This window comes from Gopherus flavomarginatus, chromosome 4 (assembly GCF_025201925.1).
Source record: "Gopherus flavomarginatus isolate rGopFla2 chromosome 4, rGopFla2.mat.asm, whole genome shotgun sequence".
Classification (NCBI taxonomy): Eukaryota; Metazoa; Chordata; order Testudines; family Testudinidae; genus Gopherus; species Gopherus flavomarginatus.
Genome location: NC_066620.1, coordinates 48,736,176 through 48,747,639, shown reverse-complemented (window position 1 = coordinate 48,747,639; position 11,464 = coordinate 48,736,176). Strand labels below are relative to the sequence as shown.

At 48.3% G+C, this 11,464-nt stretch overlaps 1 protein-coding gene across 3 annotated transcripts in view; it reads left to right on the top strand.

The window, feature by feature from the left end:
• The first annotated feature begins 2,255 nt into the window (after positions 1–2,255).
• LOC127049447 (centromere protein F-like) overlaps positions 2,256–11,464 on the top strand; it is an 88,091-nt gene continuing 78,882 nt past the window's right edge. For 2 of the 3 annotated variants that reach the window (XM_050950209.1, XM_050950207.1), the window contains exons 1-2: positions 2,256–2,336; positions 8,706–8,912. In XM_050950209.1, the coding sequence (XP_050806166.1) occupies positions 8,751–8,912 (162 nt within the window). In that variant the 5' untranslated portion in view covers positions 2,256–2,336; positions 8,706–8,750. Of the gene's footprint in view, positions 2,337–7,769; positions 7,951–8,705; positions 8,913–11,464 lie in introns of all 3 variants that reach the window. The other variant, XM_050950208.1, reaches the window with a different exon arrangement.

The following is an 11,464-nucleotide window of genomic DNA, read 5'->3' as shown; positions in this document are numbered from 1 at the left end:
CATCCTGCAGCAAAAAAACTTCAGGACCAGACTTCAAAGAGAAACTGCTGAGCTTGAGTTCATCTGCAAATTTGACACCATCAGCTCAGGATTGAACAAAGACTGTGAATGGCTTGCCAACTACAGAACCAGTTTCTCCTCTCTTGGTTTTCACACCTCAACTGCTTGAACAAGGCCTCATCCTTCCTGACTGAACTGACCTCGTTATCTCTAGCTTGCTTGCTAGCATATATATACCTGCCCCTGGATATTTCCACCACATGCATCTGAAGAAGTGGGTATTCACCCACGAAAGCTCATGCTCCAAAACGTCTGTTAGTCTATAAGGTGCCACAGGATTCTTTGCTGCTTTTAAGGGACAGGGAGTGGATGAGGCAGGAGTCCCAGGGGGGTAATCAGGGAACGGGGGGATTGGATGGGGTAAGAGTCCAGGGGGAGTGTCAGGGGGTGAGAAGCGGGGGGGCGGTGGATAGGGGGTGGGGCCAGGACATGCCTGGCCATTTGGGGAGGCACAGCCTCCCCTAACTGGCCCTCCATACAATTTCCGAAACCCGATGTGGCCCTCAGGCCAAAAAGTTTGCCTGCCCCTGCACTGCACAAACAGAGAAAGATGTGGTTCCTGCTGCAGAGGGAGATTACGCTAGCACAGGGGTTCTCAAACTGGGGGTCGGGACCCCTCAGGGGGTCGTGAGGTCATTATATGGGGGGGGTCGTAAGCTGTCAACCTCCACCCCAAACCCTGCTTGCCTCCAGCATTTATAATGGTGTTAAATATATTAAAAAGTGTGTTTAATTTATTGGGGGGGGGTCGCACTCAGAGGCTTGCAATGCGAAAGGGGTCACCAGTAAAAAAAGTTTGAGACCCGTTGCACTAGCACTTAAACTGTTAACATCAGTGCAGCTGACCTAGCTGCTGATGAATGCAGAGTGCGCCAGTGTAAACAAGGCGTCTATGACTCAGATTCCACATCTGTAAAAGACAGATAACATTTATCCACTTTTGTAAAGTGCTTTTGAGAAAAGTGCTATACAAATGCAAAGTATTAGGCTTTGTCAACACAGGAAATGTTTTCAGTGTAGCCTAAGGTGTGAATGTAAACAAATATTGTTATAGCTGTACAACACCCTGTAGATGCTCTTATTCCAGTGTGTGTGCCTTTTTCAGCTCAGCTCACCCTGACCCCTTGCCCTGAGCCCCCCTGCTGCACCCTGCACCCCTTCCCAGAACCCACCGCACCCCAACCCCCTGCCCTGAGCCCTCCCCGCACCCCTCACCCCCCCATACCCCTCACCCCAACTCCCTGCCCTGAGCCCCCACCACACTGCACACCCCTCCTGCACCCCCTGGGGGCGGTGAGGGAGTGGAGTTGGGGTGGGCATTGCTGGGAAGGGGTTGGAATGGGAGCAGGGAAGGCATGGGAAGAGGCAGGGCAGGGATGGGACCAAGGATGGCAAGGTGGGGGTGTCAGTAAATGCAGTGCTTGGCCCAATGTACTAGTCCTCACGTGGCCCTTGTGGTCATTTGAGTTTGAGACCCCTGATGTAAAGTATAGTGAAGAGTCAGCACAGCTTTCTTAGTAACTTGTATTGTGGGGATGTGTTTCCCCCCCATTAAACAGGCATTAGAGGAAGGAAAGAAAGACGTAAGGAAAGGAAAGGAATAGGCACAGCTTCTCACCTGTCTAGCCAAGATCAGCAGGCTTTGTAGGCACCATGCTAGATAGCTGATCTTTATGCAAGAGTCTCATTGAGATAAGTAGGAGTCCAACTGCAGGATTAACCCTGGTTGTGTGGTGTGGTGTGAAGTGGGGGAGGAATGTGCACAGTTAGAATAGACGCATCGCTCACTACCCTGTACCATAACATTTCCATGCTGCCTTTCCTCTGCCTGCCGCCCCACAGAACACAGCGCTGGTTCGCTGAGCGATCTACCATCCCATTAGCCACACTGGGTGACGTGTTGCTTCCGAACCTCCCTAATAAACCAGTAACTCCCCCTTCCATTGCTACTACTGCTGCTGCTTTTTCATTTGTGTCTGCAGCCTGCGGGCAGCATCGGAGCCAATCACACGCCACCCTCCTCCCACAACAGCCAATGGAGTTTGAATAATTCCGAATTCACCAATCTAAGGAGTTCGGCGCTGCTGTTTGAGCCCATTGGTCCAACGGGGAGGGCTGGTTCGTGAGAGGCTGCGCTAGTGACCAATCAGCGCTATCCTGGGGGGTGTGTGTGTGTGTGTGTGTGTAAGTGTAACTGACTGTGTGGCGGCGGTTGTTCGAACCTCAGCGCTGGGGAAGGGATCGGGAGCTGGGACTTGGCAGCCCCGGGCGCTGTGGTGAGTGTGAGGCGGGGAGGGACAATGGCCCCGCTCTCCCGGCGCGGGAAGCCGCTGGTCCCTTCCCTGGAGCCCTGCCGCGCGCAGCGCTCTGGGATCCGTGGCTGCGCGCTTCTGTGGGGCAGCGCCTCTGCGCGGAGCGGAACATGTTGCTAGGAGCCTCATGGTGAGGGGGCCGTGGAGGTGGTTGGATAAGGGGGGGCAGTCAGGGGACAGGGAGCAGGATGGGGGTGGTGGTTAGAGGCAGGGGGTCTCGGGGGGGCAGTCAGAGAGCGGGGGGGTTGGATGGGGCATGGAAGTCCGGGGATCTGTCAGGGGGCGGGGGGTGGATAGCGGACAGGGAGCAAGGAGAGTCCGGAGGGGAGCAATCGGGGGGGGGGCCCTCTGGAGGGGGTGGTCCGGTGACAAGGAGCTGGGGTGTGTGTGGATAAGTTGGGAGTTGTGGGGGTGGCCTGTCAGGAGGCAGGGGTGTGGAGAGGGGTTGTGGCAGGCAGGGAACAAGGGGGGTTGTACGCGTCGGGAGTTTGGGGGGGGGGTTCCTGTCAGGGGAAGGGAAGCAGCTGGATAGGCATGGGAGTCCTGGGGGTCTGGCTGGGAGCAGGGGTGTGGATAAGGGTTGGGGCAGTCAGGGGACAGGTAGGGGTTAGGGTCCTATGGAGGCAGTCGGGTTAAGGAGCAGGGAGGCTTAGATGGGGGTGGGGTCCCAGGAGGGGGTAGTCAGGACAAGGAGTGGGGGGGTTGGGGATTCGGAGGGGGGCGGGAAGGAGGAGGGAGTGGATGGGGGCGGGGCTAGGGCAGGGCTCCCTGGGTGCACACCCTAATGAAATGTGCTCCGCACCCCTATCTGACCATGTGGCGGCAGCTTTTCGAACCTCAGTGCTGGGGAAGGGAGTGGAGTCAGGGACCCAGCAGTCCCAGGCGCTGCAGTGACTGTGGGGTGGGGAGGGGAGACAGGCGCTGTCTCCTGTTGGGGTTTGGAGAGGGACGGGAGCATGGGGGGAGGGGTGAAGGAGCAGGCACTGGTCCCCATGCAGGCAGCAGGGCTGGTGGGCGCCTCAGCCTGGCCCTTCTCCTCCTGTCTGGGTCACCCAATGTGGCTCTGGCTGCTCACCTGTGGGCACCGCTAGGTCTCTGGCCTGTTCTCCCCAGGTGCTCAGAGGTAACTTCCTACCCCTCCCCCTGTCTCTGGGCTATGCTTTAGGCTTTGTCCCTAAAGACAACGGGTGGGGGTGTTTGCCCAGCATCAGCTTGGCTCTGCCAAGCACCAGCTGTGTATAAATCAATCTCCCTGAGACACCCTCTGCAGCCCTGGCTTCAGCTGTGTGTGTAAATGTGGCCCATAGCAGGCCACCTGTGCTCACAGGAAGTGTGCTGTGCTGGGCCAGCCTGCACGGGGCACTGGCCAGTAGGAGCAGATTTGCAGCAGACACTCCATAGCAAGTGCCAGCAGGTCACTGTTTCTCAAGCCCCCTTGTGTACACTGCTGCTTGAAAAACTGTTTGTGTGCAGATCTCTTTGTTTAGCATCTTCTGATGCCTGTTGCACTGTGTTTTCTTGTGACTGCTGTCAACTGTTGTAAGGAAACTTCTTTATTTGCAGCAAATGGTGAGCATTTTGGCCTGCTGATAGGATGTTAACCTTTTTTTTTCTGCTGCCACCTTGGATAACTTGTCCAGAGTCTTTACAAGTTTGTATGCTTAGGGTCAGGGTGCGGTTTATTAAATTGTTGAGGATTTCACTTTAGATCTTCATGGAAACCCTCCCGGAATGTCTGGATGTTCTGGGATAAGGCTCACTGGTAGAGCTGAGGAGACAGCTAATCTAGAGCAAGTCTTTGCTAGGGTTTTATAACACATGTAACCCCAGCCCTGAGGCATTGCTTAAGACTTCTCTCTGTTGCTTGCCTCTTGGAATGGCTTCTCACCTCAAGAGTATGAGTCTTGTGGGCTCGTCTGCCGGCCCCACACCGCAGCTTAGCTGTGACTCCACTCTCACCCCCAGCCTCTGCCCCTGGCTGTGGCACTGCTTCTGGCGCCAGACCCTGCCCTCCAGCTGCAGCCCCAGCCTCAGCCACCTTACCCCTGTACACATCCCCTCTCCCTGCCTCCCCGCCCCCCCCCCCCCCCAATCAGAGCTGCAGCTCCATGCCTGGCCCCAGCTCTGGGAGGATTGGGGGGCAGGGTGTGCAACCCTCAAAAGTTTGGGGACTGCTGCTCTATCCTATAATTTCAGTGTCTTTTTAAAGATTCTGCAAACTTGCATGATCCTCCTCACTGTCTGCTATCTCTGACAGAATCATGGAACCTGCACAGCTCTGCAGTATTGTCATAAGCATTGCAAGCACAGGATGCACAATCCTCCAGTATTTCCAGAGCCATAAGAAGAATCGAATCAGTGTGGAACATGACTTTCTTGGAGGACAGATTGCTGTGGGGCATAGTGAGAACCAATTTAAGGTGGTTGGTGGTGTGTTTGGAACACTGGTTCTGAGGCTGAGAAATGAACATTAACTGGTGAGATTGTATTGTAATTCAGGTTTGGGATGACTAGCAGTGGCTGCAGAACTTTTGGATGTGCAAGGCCACATTGCTGGATCTATGGGCTGAGCTCATCTCAGCCCTCCAGTGCAAGGAGACCAAAATTAGAGCTGTACTGACAGTGGAGAAATGAGTGGTGATTGTGCTGTGGAAACTTGTAACACTGGATTGTTGTTGGCCAGTGGGAAATCATTTTGGAGTCGGAAAATCCATTGTTGAGGCCCTTGTCATGTAAGTATAGAGGGCCATTTGTCATCTCCTGTGCTGGACTATGACTCTTGGCAATGTGCAGGACGTAGTGGATGGATTTGCAGCAGTGGGGTTCCCAATCTATGGTGAGATGATAGATGGCACGCATATCCTTGCCACAGAGTATATCAACAGAAAGGGCTACCTTTGTATGGTTGTGCAAGCATTGGTGGGTCATCAGAAATGCTTCACCGACATCAGTGTTGCCTGGTCAGGGAAGATACATGATGCTTGCATTGTTAAGAACACAGGACTGTTAAAAGTTACGATCAGGGACTTTCTTGACTGGCAGATTACTATTGGCAATATTGAAATGTGAATAGTGATATTGGGGGGGACCCAACCTACCCCTTGCTCCCTTGGCTCATGAAGCCATCCACCTGGACAGCATCCAGGAAAGATTCAGCTACTAGGTCAGCATGTGCAGAATGACAGTTGAATGGGGGCTTGTCTACATCACAAAGTTGCAGCGCTGGTGAGGGAGTTACAGCGCTGCAACTTAGGAGGTGTACACATCTGCAGGGCATCACCAGCGCTGCAACTCCCTGTTTGCAGCGCTGGCCGTACTCCCGTTTTTTCTTGGGTGTAGAGGATCCAGCGCTGGTGATCCAGCGCTGGTAATCAAGTGTAGACACTTACCAGCGCTTTTCTTGACCTCCGTGGAATAAGCAGGTATCCCAGCATACCTGAGGAAGCCTCTGGTAATCAAGCTGGTCTCCTTCCCCCGTTTGCTCTCGCGTTCCCCGAACCCCCGAGCAAGCAGGTCTCCTTCCCTGCGGTTTGCAGGGTGGTTCGGGGAACGCGAGAGCAAACCGCGGCGAAGCTGGTCTCCTTCCCCGGTTTGCTCTCGCGTTCCCCGAACCCCCGAGCAAGCAGGTCTCCTTCCCTGCGGTTTGCAGGGTGGTTCGGGGAACGCGAGAGCAAACCGCGGCGAAGCTGGTCTCCTTCCCCGGTTTGCTCTCGCGTTCCCCGAACCCCCCTTGAAGCCGCCAACAGCGCTGCAGTGTGGCCACATCTAACACCACTTGCAGCGCTGGTTGCTGTAAGTGTGGCCACTCTGCAGCGCAGGCCCTATACAGCTGTACTAATACAGCTGTAACAACCAGCGCTGCAAAATTGTAGATGTAGACATACCCTGGGTTTTGGTAGATAGAAGGGGTGCTGGTGCTGGGTAATCACAAGATTGGATCTCGGTGTGTGTGTGGGGGAGGGGGTCAGTCCTAGTGATTTAGCTGACTGCTGTGTCTTGCATAATATCCATGAAGCAAAGAGGGGAAAGTTGCTACTAGGATGGTGCTGGAGTGGCTGATTGAGTTTGAATAGCTAGACACAAAGGCTTTTAGCATTCAGAGTGAAGCTGTATGGATCAGGGAGGCTTTCAAAGAGCACTTTAACAGTGAGCCATAGTAATACGTTGTGTACTGTGCTCTATCTGGTCCTGCTATTTTGGAGCCTGTTGGGAATTATGTGGTGCTTGCTGTACATCTATAAATATTACACTATCAGTGCACTTCTTAATTTTGCAGTGCTTGCTGTACACTTATGATTTTTACACTGTCACTGATCCTATTAACTGTCACTCTGTACACTAACAAATAAGCTACTCAGGTGTTCTATGGGTGTGGAGGGGAAACCTCTCAATGCTGCAACAGCAGCAGCTTCAGATAAAACACACAGGTACCATTGTTGATATACAATAGAATCTTAGAGTTATGAACTGACCAGGCAACCACACGCCTCATTTGAAACTGGAAGTTCACAATCGGGCAGCAACAGAGACAAAAATAAAAGGCAAATACAGTTAAGTAGTGTGTTAAATGTAAACTAAAAAAAAAAAAGGAAAGCAGCATTTTAATCCCGCATAATAAAATTTCAAAGCTGTATTAGTCAATGTTCAGCTGTAAACTTCTGAAAGAACAAGCGTAACATTTTGTTCAGCATTAAACATTTCAGAGTTACAGACAACCTCCATTCCTGAGGTGTTATACCTCTGAGGTTCTACTGTAATCACAATGGAAAGTTCAAGTTCTAATTCAGAACTCCCTTCCCATGCTCCCCTAAAGTTTTAAACAAGATGTACTTATTTAGAGAGCTTGTGCACGGCGTCGCTCAGTGCAACAGGCATGATGACTACAGCTTACTTTGGTTAGGGAATTGCTCGGTTGCATGAAACTGAGTTTATGGTGATGCTATTGAATACTGGCACCATTTTCTACAGGTGGTGGTGATTTTTAGGTGATCTCACTCCTGAGGATAACAAATAGAAAGCACAGCTGCTGCTGGTGTTCTGGAGCTGTCCATGTGTTCCTAGCCTGGGTACTGCAATGATGCCTGCCAAAGTTATCACTGACTGGCATGGGAAAGCATGAGGAAGAAATAAGACTTCCATCCCAAACTTTCAGCAGAGGATTAAAACTTTAACTGAGAAACTCTTCACTGTGCTGTCTCAGGAGGACACAAAGAACTGTCCCTTTGTACATGCACAACTAGGTCGACAGAAGACAGCTTGCATCAGCCTAACTTTTTAGTGTACACCAGACCCAAGAGTGTGTTTTCATTTGGTAGTACAATAGCTTCTCATCTGATTTCCTGGCAATTATTTGCAGTGCTTCATAACTGGTACACTTTTCTCTCTCTCAAAATACAGTTCTGCTTGAAGAAACAGGTCATCCTACAGTTGCGTCAATATATGCAGCCGTGGAATGCATGTTTACATTTGAGTGTTTGCCCCATGCTGGCAGAAACAGTGCTTGCAAAATCAGCTATTTTGCTTTCTGAAAACTGTAAAACTTGTAAAGAGAAAAGCACAGCAGACACCTAAAATGAAGGTATAATTTTTCTCAGCAGAGAAAACGAGGCTTTCAGAGTGAACACGTGTGTGTTAGTGTTTCGCATGGATAGCAACACATCAATGGAATGATCTTTAACAAACTGTTTTTGTGTGATCATAAAAATAACATAGTAGGAGGCATCTTTCTGAAATGCCTCAAGTGTTGGACCAGTAGAGTAAAAATTATCCCTGTTAGAGATGGAAGTCACTTGCCTTTCTCCAACTTATTTTAATAAGGCTATGTCTGCACTAGCACTTTTGTCAATAAAACTTTTGTTGGTCAGGGATATGAGGAAAACATACCCCTGACCAAGATACGTTTCACCGACAAAAGTGCCGATGTGGACCGCGCTATGTCGGTGGGATACACACTCCCACTGACCTAGCTACTACTGCTTATTGGGGGTGTTTTAATTATCCTGACAGGAGAATTCTTTGCTGTCTGCATAGAGCAGCTGCATGGGAGATCTTATAAGGTTTCTAGTATGGATATTGCTTATGGAAGCAGAAAGTCAAATTAGAAGTTATGCTCCAGATAGAAATTGCTAACCATGATTCAAGATGCCGGAATGTGATCCAACATTACAACAGTTTCATAGAGTAAAATTCTTTCTAGCCCTGTCTGAATTATTATGAAAGTGAGGAGTAATTTTTAAATACATATTCTTTACTGCATTCAACTAATAAAAATAAAAAATTTGAATCCTAAGCCTTTTAAAAATCAGTTGTAGTAATGTTCTCCTTGTGTTTCAGGTTCAGTGATATACACTTTGTATTAAGGAAAAAAGCAGATATAAAATGAGCTGGGTTGTAGAGGAGTGGAAAGAAGGCCTTTCCCCAAGGGCCCTTCAGAAGATTCAAGAGCTTGAAAGTCAACTAGACAAGCTGAAAAAAGAACGACAGCAAAGACAGTTTCAGCTTGAATCGCTGGAAGCAGCTTTGCAAAAGCAAAAGCAGAAGGTAATAGTCTTAATGCACCATGTAACTTTTAATGCATTTTTGTTCTACTCGTATCTATTCAGAGTGCTGCTGCAAAGATTCTCCTACCTGTCATTTTGACCATGTCACCTCTCTTGGCACCCTTCCATTCTGTATTGCAATAAACAAGCTGCCTGTCTTCATTTCCAAGCTCCTTCATGGCCTACTTCATCCTAGGTATCCTTTTTTTAATTCACTGCTGAAATGTCAACTTCAGCCTCCTATCGGCCTATAACACATCTATTTGTTAAATTTTTCAACAAGCATCTTTGTGCTTTCTCCCATGCTGACTGTCAACTTATGCTTGGGAGGAGCTCCCCATAGCCATCTGCAAAGTCCACTCATCTTCTTTCAAAGCTCTCCTTACAACTCTCCTTTGCTGTGATCCCTACAAAAAACTTGACAACAGTTAGGCCAGAAGTTGGCAACCTTTTAGAAGTGGTGTGCTGAGTCTTCATTTATTCACTCTAATTTAAGGTTTCGCATGCCACTAATACATTTTAACGTTTTTAGAAGGTCTCTTTCTATGTCTATAATATATAACTAAACTATTATGGTATGTAAAGTAAATAAAGTTCTTAAAATGTTTAAGAAGCTTCATTTAAAATTAAATTAAAATGCAGATCTTATCAGTTTAGTGTGATCCTTGCCCTTCCTTTTCCTTGCTGTGTTTTCCAATATCTGGCACATATTTTGATATTTTAAGCTGCGCATAGGTTTCTGAGTGATCAGTTGTTAACGGGCTCCGAGAAGGACAGATTGCATGTGTGAAAATACTTGTTCATACAGGTATGTGGTTCCAAGTGCTGAAAGCACTGCAAACACAATTTTCTTCAAACAGTTAAATTTCACTGGTAGGGATGTCCAGCAGGTCAGAATAAAGGCCCCATGATCTCTCTTGGTAGCTTCAAGTACATTCCTCAGATCTGCAAACTTTGATGCCCACAATTCTGAGCTTTTTAACTAAATCAGCTGCATTTCAAAATTTTCAACACCCATCCACTGAAATACAGACAAATCCAAGTCACTTTTGTTGAACTTTTCAGGTTTAATTAGAAAAGAAAGCATTGGGCCAAATCGCTGGAAATCTTGACATCTGTCAGAAAATTCTGATTCCTGTTCTTGCATGTACATTCTAATCTCAACGTCAAATGCAGTGCGCTGTTCCACATGGTATGATAGTGATGTAAGCAGCAAATCAGGACTTAAAAATATTCCAGCACAGTGGCGCTGGAACAATTTAAGGTGGAGGTGATGAGCTGTGCCCCTTCTTGCCCTGTCTGCACCCCTCACTACCCCAGGCTGGGGCCAGTGGGCCACAGCTGGAGGCGGCTGCAGAGCCCCGAACTGGTGGCTGGGGCCCCAGCCTGGTAGTAGAGCCCCCCGGACTGGTGGCCAGGACCCGGAGCCAGCAGCAGACTGAGCAGGGCTGGCGGCTGGTACCCAAAGCCAGCAGCAGAGCCCCTGGGACTGGTGGCCAGGACCCGGTCAATGTCAGTGCCAATGAAAATCCGCTTGCTTGCTGCCTTTGGAACGCGTGCCATAGGTTGCCTACCCCTGAGTTAGGCTGTATTCTCAGTACACAAGCCACCTATGCTAGTGACCAATGTTGTCTCATTGTTTCCTTGTACTCTCCCCTTTTTCCTTGTCTTGTACTTAAATTGTAAGCTCTTTTGGGTAGGGACCGTCTTTTAATTTTATCTGTGCAGCTCCTGAAATGGTGGGGTCTTGGTCCATGACGAGGGCTCCTAGGTGCTATGGTAATAGCAAACAGTCATTTATACAATGTGTGTAGAATGCTGTGCAAACATTAATTTTATGAGGCACAGTGGGGGGAGGCAAAAAAATTTAATACCTTTTTATGGAAATTGTTTTGATAAATTGATTGTACAAGGTGCTTTATAAAACAAATTATTTCTACAAATGAACATGTGTGAACATGTCACTTTGTGTAAAATGTAATTTTTATAAACATACCAAAATTGTCATGCTGATAATTTACACCCAGTTTCTCATATCAGATGTTCATTGGTATTTTGTGAAGGATTAGCTCAACTTTGTTTGTACCCAGCAAAAGGCTCATTCAGATTGACACAAACTTGTCTGTATGGGCATGGTGGTTTCAAAGTACTGCAGTACACTCTGTTGCAATGGCCTATTAAAAATTGCTGCTTTTATTTTTGTAGGTTCCTAGGCCGGAAGGGACCACTGTGATCATCCATTCTGATCTTTTTATATAACAAAAATAACAGAACCTCCTAGAAATAATTCCTAGAGCAGATCTTTTAGAGAAACATCCAATCTCAACTTGAAAATTTAAAATTATGTACCACAGTAATAATTCCCCACTTATGCATCAGCATAGTTTGAACCCCAAATATTCATCATTGTAGCACAGACTGCTCTTGCTTGAGCTAAAAGGACTAACTCTTAGGTGAAGAACCTACAATTTAATCAGGGCTTTAGTCACAAAAAAGCCATAACACCTAGGTTTTTAGCTGATAAGATTAATATCTGCATAACGTCTTTGCTGC